This window comes from Montipora foliosa, chromosome 1 (genome assembly GCF_036669935.1).
Source record: "Montipora foliosa isolate CH-2021 chromosome 1, ASM3666993v2, whole genome shotgun sequence".
Taxonomy (NCBI): Eukaryota; Metazoa; Cnidaria; class Anthozoa; order Scleractinia; family Acroporidae; genus Montipora; species Montipora foliosa.
The window spans coordinates 17,584,000-17,598,965 of record NC_090869.1 but is presented as its reverse complement, the minus strand read 5'-3'; the positions used below and the strand labels follow the sequence as shown (position 1 = coordinate 17,598,965).

Below are 14,966 nucleotides of genomic sequence, written 5' to 3'. Positions count from 1 at the left end.
TCAAGAGAAACTGGAAACAATGCTTATGCAAACATTTGGGGGGATAAACAAAGAGTATTATGGTATTTTCCGAAGTGGCCTATCGGCTAACTCAACGTTGTACCCAATTCAAGCCTTTTGGGAATAAAACGTTTTGTTCCAGGTATTTCCATAGAGCGGTTTTCAATTGAGTGTCGTAAAACCAAAACCAAATTAATTACTTTAGCCAATTAGAAAGGACGGAGACAATCCGGTTAACCAATCAAAACTCTAAGTAATTACACGTAGCCGACACAAGGCGCGGGAAAATGTCAACGCGCGAGCCACGATTGGTTTTGGTTTCACTTCTGATTGGTTGAAAAAGTGGCGCCAGAACTTTGAACCAATCACTGAGTAAACTAATCATAAACCAAAGCAATTTGCTAATTACTTTCGACACTCAATTGAAAACCACTCTATCATTTAAAATGTGAATGCTACATTATAATGCAAATGCAATACACAACGAATCTCAACCCCGGGAGATTTGAATTGGTTACAACATTGAGTTAGCCGATTAGGTCTATAGCAAATCAATCCAAAAATCACACACCACAGTTTCATCAAATCAGAGGCAAAACCAATCGAGACTTCCACGCTCAGGTATTGATGTCTATTGAAGATTGTGTTAAAAATCTCTCACCACAGCCCCAAAGCCATCTTCCTGCATGGCTTTGAAAATGGACGTGTTAAGAGCAAAGCGGATAACATAACATCCACTAAACCATACGCCACATTTCCTGGCATTTTACGTGTAACAACCGATATTCCTCACCCTTCAGGACTGAGTACACGAAAAGAAGATCCTGTGTATCAGATACAGAACTGCGTACACGAAGACATGAAGTTCAGAAAGTAACAACGTTTTGATATCTTGTCACAGATCTGGAACATCCAGGTCTAAGCACTGATTTTAAAACGGTTAATAGCTTGGCTTGTTACTCAAAGGGATATCGGTGGTAGCGTAAAACAAAAAGGACTGGTTCAAGTCTCCCACTTTAATTTCCTGAACCTTCCCTTTGTTTTCATCTTTAGAAAGCAGTTTTTTTCCTGTGATTTCACTCAGTGCAAGGGGAAGGTGGTCTCCGTGGTGCTCTCTAATGCTATAAAAACAAAGCCCACAGTTTTGGATATAACAATAGTCAGACACGATCACGAGGCTCTATGGTAAACCTGTAGATGGTTCAATGTTCTCCTAGTCTCGTAATTAGGTAGGCGAATTAAAAGTAAAAGTTAGATATCTAACCCTTAAACCTCGTAGTAATGTTACATCGAACGTGTACGATTGTGACATGCACGACTGCGTTTTCTCTCGCCTGGCGGTGGCTGCATGTATTTCAGTTCATCACATTTTGATTGGCTCGTTTAATTTTCTACGTCCACAGTGACTGGATAAATTATATTGCTTTTAAAACCGCTGTTAACCGATCTACAAAAGCTTCTTCAATGCCTAAATGAAGACCACCGAGCACTGTAATTGTTATTAACTGCTGCTACCCAACCTCGGTTAAATTGACATCTACTGCAGAGTAAGACTGGGAGAGAAGGCGCTTGGTGACATCATCTAGGTCTGAAAATAGAATCAAGAATTTGGCCTGAATCAACACTTTACCGATGTTCTTTTTAAACAGATTTTCGTCATTCCATCTGATCTCAAGGCCCTTTGAAATGAATCCCTTCATTTCAATTATATCCAACAACTTGTGCCAGTTGCATCCCAATTTGAGATAATGGTATCCACTCCGCTTCGAGAGGTTTTTCCTAAAATTATTCCTGAAACCATTATTTGATTTGATTTGAGCTAATTTCTGTAGCGTCCCAAAAAAGCTTGTATACTGCGTGTAAAAATTGAATACAACATCTGACCACTGATGACGCAAAAACCACGAATACTAACAAAAAAATGTTACTCGATTAATTGCCCTCTGTCGGAGGTAGGATTCCTCATTGAGCGCCTTAGTGCTAACATCGTCAAAATCTGAGAGGGCTGGAAACTTACCATTCACATCCAGAGTAGAGATAGTGCCCATTTCTACGTAGGTTTCTGTAATAACTGAACATGGCATTGGAAGGCCTTTTAGAACTGTAGTCTCACCAAAGGAATCGCCCGGGTGCAATTTGCCGATCAATACAGACTTCATACACTGTTCCTAACGAGCGCAAAGTAATAGTCTTAAAAGAAAGCAAATTAATCCACAACGTGTCTTTCGTTGTTACCACCTAGGTAGGGCGAATGCAAAATAGGGTTCCCCAGATGCGGGATGGAGCATGAAAATATAGCGAGTGCCGGATCGCGATGTGCGCAGAATTGAAAACTCAAACTCAAACTTAGCAATGAATGTGTGGTTTGAACGTGAGGAGGAATTTTTTTTGGCTGTGTCACTAGAAAGGTTCGGGATGGATATTCTTAGCGGGTTGGGATGGCCAGATAAAGCCAAAAAAGGGGGGCGCGAGGTTGCCGAATTCACATACCACTTTTGGACCTGACTTCTCTTTTAAGAGGACTGGGAGGTAAATATATTCTTATCAGTAAACGTACGAAAATTTAATATAAGTTTGACTTGATGGAAACAGCGAAAGGAAACACAACGTGAAGTTAAACACTCACCTTTTTTCCGTTTGGAAAAGTGCGCGCAACATTAATGCGTCGTCGACGAAGGCATTCTCCTTTCTTTATAAAACCAATCACATCACATCGCTCGCCTTCATTAACAAGTACTGAATCAACAAATATCACACAAACAGAATCAGTTTTTTGATACAAAACAATCTGCGCTTAAAGCAGGCATAAGATACCAACAGTGAAAAAAATATATCCGCTTAATTGCACTAGTATAAACTACAAAAATGAAGAATGTTTTCCGCGGGTTCTAATTGGTTGATTCTGAGGTGATTACCAAGTGGAATTCACCTCCAACCAGATAAAGAGAAACAAAATGGCTTCCCGTACCGTTTTGGTGAGTAAGTTTTAGGTTCAATAGTTATTCAGCTTGTGTGGTACGAACTAAACAATTGTACACTTCATTGTCGAAGGAAACGGTGAATAAAAACTGTTGTTACAGCTTCACCAAAATTGCGCTGCAACTACTACTTCAAAGCTCGATTTCCTAAAATAAATCACATAAATTACACACGTCAGAGGGTGCTGCCAATAGTATATATGCATCATTGCGAATGACACGGACCATAATATCAAGTGCCACGACCCCATTAAACTACTTGATAGTGAAAACTACACACAACGAGGTACTCAGCATGAGAATACTCAGTCGCAAGACAACTAGAAAATGACATGGAATGGTGGGAACACAACGGAACTTAACGAGAAGACGACGAGAGCGCACGAGAGAAAAAACGAAAAGTCACCAAAAGAAAACGGTGAGAATCGACGGTGAAACATCGAGCTCATACGACGTACATTCTGCCACATCGTGATTAGGAATACCTTGACCAGGTGCGAACTTCCTCCATTTAATAATCCCGGCAATCTTCTTCAGTGACAACAGAGGCCAGCTATGGAAAAGCTTACACATTTTGGCTAAAGAAAGTTTCTGCTCCTCCTCGAGGGAACGAATTATCTATTACGAAAAAAAAAAACCACTATTTTAAGACGAGTGTTTGTGGGAAATGCATGCATTGCATGTATCAATGGTTTTCAGTTGCACTAGTTTCCAATTTAAAAAGTATATGATGCACAATATATGACACTTTCATGTATTTCAACTGCGGAAACTGAAATGCACGAGAGCGGCAGAACACCGCAGTTACAGCAGCGACTTAAAACGTAGACTGCTAGCAGTCCCTTCTCAGTAAGTAGAGCCGTCCTCTTTAGTGACGCAAGCGAGCCGAAAGAAGAATGGGGAGAGAGCGATAAGACATCAAAACATCTCGCTCTCACCCTATTCTCCCCTCGGTTGTTCGGCTTGCTTGCGTGACTGAAGCGGAGTTACAGTCGATCCCAATCTGACTCCGAGTGTTTTTCTCCGGATACTTCCCTCACCAAAATCAAGAGTGAGTTAGATAAGAGTGTTGTTATGGCAGGGGTGGGCTCCCCAGCACAGTAACAAACGAGTCTCTTTTTAGAATACCCCTTCCCGCGAAAATCAGTTGTCATGTCGTTGAAAAAAACATGGCAGAGGCAGACACGCGTGACACGGCTTCTTCTGATTGATTAAAATTGGCTGCCCCTTGTTTGTTTCGCGCGCAAAGTGTATCTAAAAATAAATCCATTAGTGACTTTGCTGGGGGAAGGACGGAAAGTGATACATCCACACTCTTATCTAATTCACTCTTGCCGAAATCGATTCTCAATCAATTACATCTGGCTGCGAGCACATCCCTCGATAGGAACAACCTCTGGTATCCTTTCACTTAAGTTGGCAAATGTTATTGTCAAAATTTTAAAGGAAAAAAACTCTACCTGAATAACTCTCTCATAGTCATTCTTGGATATCTTCAAAAACTCGCACGGTTCCAAAGAAACAACAGAAAGGACTCTGAAAGCAAACACAAATACTGTTATCAAAGTCATGCAAAATACACGGCATCACTACAGAGGGCCTTCCTTGGAATGGTCCGTATTCCATTCAAACTTTTGCTTGGGTTGCCTTGTTCACGATATTTAATTCCAAAGTTCTCTCCTGCTTTTTATAAATGCTTTATACTCTCAAATGTTTTCTTCACGCTCTGGTCTCTCACTCCCCCCGTTCACCACAATCTTAATGTGGCATGGTTTAGCTTCAAGTTTGAAATCGCCGGAAGAAAGCACTTTAGTTTCTTTACTAGTAGTTTGATGCTGACTGTGTTTTTTTAGATGTTGCTTTCAAGTTCATCAGTCAGAATCATAAATAACCTGCGACAGTGAAAGACAGCAACAACAACCACAACTGTTACTAAGGACTGGCTTTAACTGTGTTGCTTCTTTAGCCAAGAAACCAACCTCGTTCCCAGGGTCTCTCTTCTCTGAGAAGAGAGACCCTGGGAACGAGGTTGCCAAGAAACATGCTCCTTACAGTCTCACTAGATACACTCATGATCAGAAGCTATGTCTATTTAATAGTTTTACTAAATATAAAAACGTTTTACCAGAATGCAACAATCTTTGTTTATCAAACTAGTCTTTGAAATTAACCTTGAATTTGCTTCTCCTCTTTCATCCTTGCCAAGCTTTCCAAAACACTGACCAATGGTGAGCTAACAAAATAATAGCAAACATTATTGAGTGAAGTAGCATCGTCTGGCTGAGGGTATTCCAGAGGAGGAATGCAGGGTTTTTGCTTGTGGCCGGAGGCTGGAGGCTGGAAGTTTTATCCTGTCATTTCCCATTCCATGTCCGGTACTTTGATGCCAATATTTGAGGGGTTTGTTTTATTTTTTACTATTACAATTTTTTCTTTACTCACTCTTTAAGGAGAATTTGAGTGAACTCCAGCCTTGCCTGGGAAGCTGATTCTTGGGTTCAGAAACACTGGAAACATCATTTCTGAGGGTTCTATTTTAAAAATTATCCGGAGGGCGGGTAGCCCACGCCTTTGGCAACTGCAAGTCACCTTACCCAATACGGTATCAAGAAATGTCACATCTGGTGATTTCAGAAATACATCTGCTACTTTGCATCTGATATTCTGCAAAACTTTGATACCACTGACCGAAGTTTGGACATCCTGAGTGGAAGTCATCTTCAGAGTCACTCTGAAGATGACATTCGCTTGGCCATTGTTTCCAATATTTTGTTTCAATACAACCTAGTACTTTGCAGAATTTTTTTTTAAGTACAACAAGTTTCTCCTGGCCCACAGAGATTCACTCAACTCTAAAGGAGCTTCCTGGCAACCGCCACTGACCAGCAAAAGAGAAGCCTACTGCCAAGTAAATGTTTATCACAAGGGAAGACAACATGGCTAGGATGTCTGCCTTGTGAGGCAGGTTTAAGTTCTGCTTGGGCCTTTACCTAGAGCTGCTCAAGATAGTCTTGCTTAATCGACTCCTCTGCTGACAACTGCCCTTCCTCCCAACTTCTGGGATTTGTAAATTATTTTGTTACATTCCCAACCTTTCTAGTCAATGCTCATTGGCCCCAACCACTTTTTTTCGCGTAGTCACTCAGGGGCAAAAAGATCATGATGATACATGTGTAGTTACGCAAAAGTATTATTTGTCAAAGTGTTATTTTGTCATACCTTTTCTGTGACTTGCAGCTGTTTCTCTTCAGCTATTGGAGTGGAGGAAGAAACCTCAGTGGAATATACTTCACTTACAGGTGAAAATGCTGTTGTTTCCTGCAGAACACTGCCCCGTAAAATGAGGTGGAGGCCGGTATTACTAAAAACTATCAACAAACAAAATGCTACATCAGAAGCCTGTTAGTTGATCAAAAAATTGTTCAGTTTATACATACTGTAGCTCAAGAGTCTGACAACCTCCATTGCGAATTGCAGGCCTATGATTGTTTCATTCATTTGATTACCATTATTTTATTTCACAACTTAAATATTGACTGATTTATTGAGTTATTGATAATAATGTACCCATTGATTGACTGGCAATTTGGTAGTCTAAGGTTAGTGAATTCATCAAATAAATCTTGGCAACCAATAGTCAATGAGATTGGCCAATCAGTCTATCCACTGGCCAATCAGCTGGCCAGTATATCAATGAAGCTAAAATGAATAATAATAATAATTATTATTATTGATTGAGGGATTTTCAGTATCAAGGAGATTTAACATTGTGTTTACGTGAAACGACTGCTTGTCATAAAGGCATGAAAATTCCCTTAATTCTAACTCATCCCTGTGTTTTGACAAGTTACTTGATACTTGCACCTAAAAGCCGTGGCTAAACAAGTGATTTTTTGCTTGCGACAGTGATGCACTTTTTTTTATTGTTGCATCACCAGCAGCACCGTGAAAAATCACCCATGTACATGAAGCCACCCCACAGAGGTGATGCAACAGCTGGAAAAATCACAAAAAAAAGTTTTTGAGAAATTAAATGAGTTAAATTTGTCACGACGAAGTCGAGAACCTTGTCATTTGTGTTGCAACATTTTGCCAGGTGCATTCATGACAATTTGTGACACGTCCAGAGGTTTATCAAGCCAATCAGATGCAAGAACATCATGCGTGTTTGGGTTTTCATACCCAGTCTTCCAAGGTCATGCTAATCGCAAAAACTTTGTCGCCAAGTTGTTGCTAAGTGTAGCCACCACTGCTCATTGGCAACAAAACAATTTTAAAAAAAACGCATCACCATCGCAAGCATAAAATTGTTTGAGTTGCCGCGGCTTAACAGGAAACAAATGAGCTTATTTCCATTTTGGTAAAATGCAAATTTTAGTCCGTCATTTGCTGTTTTCCATACGTGTCATGCGAAATCTCTCAGAAATTAAAGTAAAAGGTGTAAACACTGAACCTGCATAATCTTCTTCAGGGCATTTTTCAATCTGAGCCACTGAACAGAGCTCTTTAAGTACATAGCTTGGAACTTGATCAGCAAGTTCAGGAAAGAACTGGAGGTGTTTAAACAATACTTCATTGTCTTTCGACTTTCTTTCAAATGTCCTATGAAAATAAAACACGAACTGTTACTTTTTTCAAATTACTACATTTTTAATTAGTATTACATACTAGGTGATAATTGAAAATTCTCTGCACTGTAATAGTTGCCGTTGAGGTGATTATTACACGATAATCACCTAAGCAGGTTTTTCAAAATGGTCACAAGCCATTTTGTCGAGGTGACAGATAAAGAAATTAATTGTTTTAAAACAAAATGCATATTATTTTTTTTCAAATAATCACCTAATTATGTAATTATACTAAAACAATAATTAAATACAATCATCAATCATCATCAATCCAATTTTGATCCACGTTTATCCCCGTAAACGGGGGTGGATTTACCCCACTTCATCAGCAATCTTTGTAAGTCTCCCATTCTCCATCTCGCTTGATTCATGGCATCCTTTTTCTCCAAACCAACACTCTTGCTCTCCTTCACATCTTCCACGTCTTTTTTGGTCGTCCTCGCTTCCTCTTGCCCTTCACTTCGAACTCCAACGCTTTTCTTAGAACCTGCCCATCATCCCTCCTCAACACATACCCGTACCATCTAACTCCAAATGATTTGCCTTTGCCATCTGAACCACTGTTTCCTTCAATCCCAACATCTCCATCAGGTCTTCTGTCCTCTTTTTCTCCATCAGTGCACCACACATTGCTCTCACCATTGCTCTCTCAGTCCTTCTCAAAATTGCTATCTCATTTTCCCTTAGACACCATGTCTCACTCCCATATAACATCGCCACTCTTACACAACTCCGATAAACCATTCCTTTCACTTTCAGCAAGAACCTTTTTTAGTTCAGCAACTCTCCACATTCCCTCAAACTTCACCCAGCCAATTCTTGCTCTTGCTGTCACAGCTGCCTTGCAGCCAATGGTGACCACTTGCATTCACCCTATCCCCCAAATAACAGAACCCTCTCACCATTTCCACCTCTTCACACAACTCTTCCACTGGTTCCCTTAATCCATCAGCTTGCTTCTTGCATCTTCCACACACAAAATCTCTCCCCAACCTTGAGGTCACCCTCTTTACTTTCACGCATCTTCCATGGATTCATTTCCTACATTTCACACAAAACACTGAATTTGCCATTACTTGCTTCCCACAAATACCACATGGATCTACCTTACTCACAGACACTTCACTTACTGCCCCACTCACTACCACTTTTGTCTTCCCGAAGTTCACCTTCAGCCCCTTGCTCTCAAATGCCTCTTTCCATTTCCAGAACTTCTCCCTCAGTCCCTCCATTGTCTCACTCATCAAAACCAAGTCATCTGCATACAACATCTCACTCATCAAACCATTTCTCACACTCTCCATAACCACGTCAACCACGATCACAAAAACAAACGGCGACAACACGGATCCCCGGTGCACACCACAAGACGACCGAGACATGGTCGCGGGTGGGTCGACGATGAGCCGCAAGGAAGGACCTCCTCCCGGATCTCGCTTCCTTTCACTTTCGTTGCGCCCAAGGGTTTCCTTCATCCAAAGACTCGCGCACATGTCGGACTCCTCGGTCTGTGTTTCAAGACGGGTCAGACAGATCTGGCTGGTCGTCGATGTTTTGGACGTGAATAAAAAGCTTGACTTCGTCTCAGTTTTTATTCACCAATATTCACCTCGCTTTCGGCGAATAATGTTACTAACAATACAGTGTAGATGTATGCTTGCTATAAAAGCATGAAAATTCTCTTTTAAATAGTCTTTTTCTCTTTTGGGAAGTTATTTAATATTTACAAAAAGAGAGTAATGATGCTTGCGCTTATCTGGACAAGTTGAGCAATAAAAATAATTTTTATTGCTCAACTTTATATTTGTCTCTTACAGACACCTGAATTTTCAGGTGGATCTAATAAAAATGGAGCATTGCACCAGCATTAAAGAGGCCAAGGGTTTGAATCATGTTGGAGCCACCTGAAACTTTCAGGTGTCTACAAGCGACAATTGCTTATTAATAAATTGTCCGGATAAGTGTGAGGATTATTTTTCTCTTTCACCTATAGCCTGTATCTCAAGTAATATCTCAACTGCGATCAGGAGTACTTTTCTTTAGAGGGTGTGAAAAGGTATGCCTGATACAATTTTTTAACAAGTCATCTGCGTGTAATCCAGAATCTGGACTTTACTCTGATTGGCTGAAAAACAATAGAGCTTATGGAGCCTCACTCCAACTGGTTGTAGAATTGCATAAAATCGGTTAACATCTGATCAAATTTTGGCCACAGAGAAAGATTTTAAACAGGAAATATATCTAGGCTCTGTTTACGGCTGCTGTTGCTTCGACTTGCATTGGAAGAATGGTTTGTCTAAAAGAAAATATTATAGTTGTTCTTCCAACAAGATTTAGCAATATTGTTATTTTAAGTCCTGAACATTCTAGAAAAAAAAGCATTGTTCCACTTCCACCGACTCGAAAACGTTTGCAGTCACAGTATTAAAGTCCTACCACTGGAACAACTGGAAAATCAGCCGAGCTTTACAAAGAACAATGGATTCAATCAAAGTTTTAATAGTGACACACTTCTTACAAACCTAGAATTTTTCAAAGTCCATTTTCCTCTGACTAAGATACTAGCACGCTTTATTGGTATCTGAAAATTGGAGTTTAAATTTAGTTTATTACTGTACTGTTGATTGCACCTGATAACATGAACTTCAAGGATTCAAAATTCTTTGTTCCGTGATGGTTTGAACAGAGGAACCGCACCAACTGTCAAATGCAGAAATACTTTGACTGCTTTGATTGCATGGATAAAGTCTGACTTTACAGACATTCCAGCTAGAATTCTACTTTTTTTACATTGTCTCGCAACAACGTGCAGGTAATTTCCGGGAAAATCTGATTGGCTCACATTTATAGCATGAAACAAGATAACATCCATCTTGACAGGTGGGCGGCAGACGACTTGTTAAGAAATTGTATCAGGCTTACCTTTTCACGCCCAATCTAAAAGAAAAGTATGCCTGATCACAAGTTACAACGAGTGCGAGGGTTTCGGGGGTTCCAAACACCAAGAAACAGATGAAAGCACAAGGCTGCTTTGGCCGAGTACTTTTATTGTTTCAAGGTGAATGGAAACCCTGATGAATCCTGAAGCACAAGTTTTTTATATGACTTCTCAAAGCATCTATTGCAGTATTTATGTTTATTTATAATTGTATTGTATTGCTTTGAAAATTAGTAAGTAAATTATTCAAAGTTGGTCTGGTCGTGACTTTTTTTTTGGAAGTCATTTTCGCATTATTATGCCAAGTGCTTGTGAGAGATAGATGCAAGTACAGCTAAGAACGACTCAACCAAAGAGAGATTGGTAATGGACGAGAACATTAAATTTCCGGGTTTCGAAATTGGAATCATTTTCAAAGATAATAACTTTCATCTTGTGTGTAATGTTGAGCACAATGTGGTGGACATGGATGCTTTATCACTGAACTACTGGCTTGCTAAATTTAGGCAAATAAGAAGGGCGACCGCTATCCTTCACCAACGTTGTATGGTGTCGTATGCAGTCTATTACTCTAAAGAGGCATTTAGGCATTTATAGGAAAGAGTAATGTAAAAAAAATCAGTATAGTAGCATTATTGAGATTTTGGAGGCTTTTGTTAGTGTAATTTTGATATAAACAAACATGTGTTTTGAGATAAAAAAAATGGCGTGTTTTCATTTGGTGTTTCATTGGGTATCAAGACTCAATGATTCCACCACGAGTGACCAAAATGGGTATCATTTAATGGCTGCTGATGTCATGAATTATTAATGAGTTTTAAGAAAATTTAACATAAACATAAACTAATACATAGTATCTTTTGAGCCACAAATCTCCAGATTTTAGATCTCCAGAGGTTGGGATCTCTGCCAAGAAGCTGTACCAAGGGTAAATTTCGACAGACCCCACAGCTCTAAAAAGGCACACGAATGAAATATGTACATGCAATGCCCTGAAATCCTGACAGCAACAAAGACAGAAGCAAAATGGCCTCCAAATGGCAATGTAGGCTTTTTTTAATAGCTGAGACCAGCAAAGTGGGACACCCTATAACACTCTGCCTTGCATCCTCCTTCCTGAAATACTGTATCTATTATTTAACTCTAAAAGCGAATAAAACTTATCGTTCATATATATAAGTTTCATGAGAACATTGCTACATACTGTTTTTTTAACACTCTCCTGATGGCCTTAATCCTCATATTCAAAACTGCTGCAGGTGATAAAGTGATAACTGTCTGTCTGTGAAGCTTGGACAGGTGGTCAGAAATATTATGACTCAGAGGAACATTAAATCCTTCACACTGATGAGGATACAATCCTTTGTCTAAAAAACAAGGAATAAAAGCTGTAATCTGCTTTGCAGTCATTTTTGGGATGTCACACAACACTTCCCCAACATCCCGAAAATGGCTATGATTGAAGGAGACTGTTGAAGCTGTCGTCTTTTTCAACTAGTTCAAGTAATTCTATAATAATGATTTAGGCAATAGCATTGGCTTTCATAATGGGAGGATTATGTAGGAGACAGGAGGAGAAATAATGACAGGACCATTTACAAAATTTAAATGCACAGAAGCAGAAGAATTTGACTGCCAAAAAAACTTATAGCATAAAAGAGAGTAATGTTTGTGATGAGTGAGCACTGGGTATAGGAAGCAGTAAGTGCTCTGACTGCTTTTCTAACTGCCTCCAAGAGATGTTGACATGATTTTCGACTCACCATGGGGTATCTTTGTTTGCGTTTTCAACTTCTGACCATTACCAAAATTCAGCTTCCTGGTTAAAATAAGGTTTCAATAAGTTTTCATTATAAACAATAATAATATTATTGTTTATAAATTTTTATTATAAGATAAGGTTTTGTGATACTCAGAATAATCAAGGCTGCATCTTCTGACCTTACTTGAGTGGGATCTAGAGGCTGATGGAAATTTTGAGGTGTGCCAAGGTTGAACATCTTTGGGTAGTTGGCCATAAAGAACTTGTGGGCTTCTGATGTTGAAACTTTATCTCTAAAAATACAAATAATAATTTAATAAAAATTGCTGGTTTGCATGTGATTTCATGGTGGCCGTGTTTCAGGATGGCAAGAACAATAACTGGCCTCTGTGCTGGGAACTGACATTATTTATTATTACCCAAATTCTGCAAAAAGAAATGTTATTGTAAATGTTACTATTTTCATCCAACATGGCCGCCGTGTCACGCGGAAATCCGAGTTTAATACCCCAATTTGTTGGCACCCTTATCCGCAGGGTTGATAATTTGTTAGCACCTTTGAAAATTATCCAAAGGCTTCAAATTTTGCCGTCTCTTTTTTGTAAGAAAAGCCTTACCTAGGGTCACAAAACTCGCAAACCTTAGGGAGGGCTCCATTTCACAAATTAACATCCACTCTTTAGCTTCTTGCCGGCGATTGCTTACCTTTCACCTAACCCTTCAGTGCTACACAACCAACGAAGTCCACTATAGTTTATATCGGGAGGGCCAACTAGCTTTGGCACTGTACAGGAAAGAAAACAATATAGGTAAATTTGCCGATCAGAGGAATCATGCATCGGCTAGTGAACAAATAAAGTTAGTTTTCTTACATGGATGTCTCTGTTTTCTTCTTTCTTGTCCAAATTTTGCACTCCATCCTCCTAGTTCGTAGTTACGTTGTGTCAAGGAGTTCATTTTTTCTATAAAGAATACCTAGGGAATGAAACAGAACCAAATATGTATACATGTACGCTAAATGAAAGCCTCGAAGCTGCCATATTGGAAATTAGAGAACACTTCGCGTTCGCTCTTCGTTACCATAACAACGGTCTAGCAACGCAGTGATCTTTTACACGTGACCGTAAAGATCATGGGCCGGTTGTTCAAAAGCCGATTAACGCTAATCCCAGATTAAAATTTAACCAGGGAGTTTATTTCTCTACTACTAAATGCTGTTTAAAGCTGATATTCGGCAAAACTATACATTAGAAGAAGTCAATCTTGAAAAACCCAAATAAGCAAAAGATACTTTCATCAAACAGTTGAAAACATGAAACAAAAGTTTAAGTTAATCCTGGATTAAGTTAATCGGCTTTCGAACAACCGGGCCCATGTGTACAGAAAAGTGCACAGATGCGATAAAAATTCCCAAACTTTATGAGCCGATTATGTCTGTGAGTTTTAAGGACGGTGCCTACTAATTCAAAGGTATTTTTGCGCGGTTTTATGAATAAGCGGGAAAAGCAGATCTCAACAAGTGTCATTAAAATCCAAAAAGAAAATTGGGGGTAACCACGCATTTTTGAAAGATAATTAATCAACAATATTAGCAAAAAGCTTTAAAATACAAAGCAATGTATGGCGTTTCTTTCCAAATTAAGGCTTAATTATTTCTGAAAAATGCGTAGTTACCCCCAATTATCTTTTTGGATACCAAGACCATTTGCTAAGTTCTTCTTTCTCCGCATAAATTTAAACCGCGCAAAAATATCCCTGCATTAGTAAGCAATACCGATAGGAAATCCGAGTATCTGGAGATGCGCTGAACGTATGCGCAATAACAATAGTAGGCACTGTCCTTTGTCAGATTCGCTCTGACGACGGGCTAACGCTCGAAACGTCAGCTTTTAGAATCTCTGTACGGTGGCCAATTTACATTATCAACTCCGTTGATAAAACCAAATTTTTGTATACTACTTCCCCACCGACGCAGCACCACAGTTTCTTTAGAAACTACCCCTTCATTCACCGTCCTTAATAGCATCGTTTGTCATCAAGGCACTGCAGACTGGGGTGTGCGGAAAACGAAGACCCCCAGCAAAAATAACATACCAAACAGCAAATAACAAAACACGTACTGCAGGCTCTTCGTTTTCCGCACACCCAGGCCGTTATGTGTAAAACGAAGACCTAAAACGAAAACCCTGCAGTAATTTGCCTGAAATGACTCGTAGGCCACAGAAAACACTAGGGATGTTGTGTTTGGCTACTCTCCGTTCGTCATTTTATATTTTTGTGGGGGGTCTCCGTTTTTGGTCTTCGTTTTCCACATACCGGCCTCGGTGTGTGGAAAACGAAGACCCTACCGTAATCCCCATAGATAGCTTATCCATCGTTTTAAATAACATGAATGATGCGTTTTGTTATTTGCTGTTTGGTATGTTATTTTTTTTCTGGGGGTCTTCGTTTTCCATGCCAGTTCTTCGTTTTTCTGCAGACTGCAGGGTTGATGTTACTGTATGCTTATCTTGATTCTAGCCATTGGCTCATCGATTCCTTTTTAAGGCTGGTTAAGTTTTCACTGGAGACGGAGTCGGAGTGGGAGTCGTACTCAGAAGCGCAGAGCGATACCATCTAGTGAAAATCAAACTGTCGGAGTCGGAAGCAGAATACCGATT

The 14,966-nt window shown here is 39.6% G+C and overlaps 1 protein-coding gene across 1 annotated transcript in view; it reads right to left on the bottom strand.

The window, feature by feature from the left end:
- The window catches only part of LOC137991566 (cyclic nucleotide-binding domain-containing protein 1-like), an 18,497-nt gene extending 5,123 nt beyond the window's left edge, over nt 1–13,374 (bottom strand). Inside the window, exons 1-13 of the mRNA XM_068836640.1 lie at nt 13,179–13,374; nt 13,012–13,090; nt 12,486–12,599; nt 12,308–12,363; nt 11,749–11,911; nt 7,432–7,580; nt 6,198–6,346; nt 5,150–5,211; nt 4,439–4,514; nt 3,464–3,596; nt 2,627–2,736; nt 2,018–2,168; nt 1,521–1,588 (exon numbers count right to left, since the gene is read on the bottom strand). Of these exons, the coding sequence (XP_068692741.1) occupies nt 1,521–1,588; nt 2,018–2,168; nt 2,627–2,736; nt 3,464–3,596; nt 4,439–4,514; nt 5,150–5,211; nt 6,198–6,346; nt 7,432–7,580; nt 11,749–11,911; nt 12,308–12,363; nt 12,486–12,599; nt 13,012–13,090; nt 13,179–13,263 (1,395 nt within the window). The 5' untranslated portion in view covers nt 13,264–13,374. The remainder of the gene's footprint in view (nt 1–1,520; nt 1,589–2,017; nt 2,169–2,626; nt 2,737–3,463; nt 3,597–4,438; nt 4,515–5,149; nt 5,212–6,197; nt 6,347–7,431; nt 7,581–11,748; nt 11,912–12,307; nt 12,364–12,485; nt 12,600–13,011; nt 13,091–13,178) is intronic.
- Between the last annotated feature and the right edge of the window lie 1,592 nt (nt 13,375–14,966).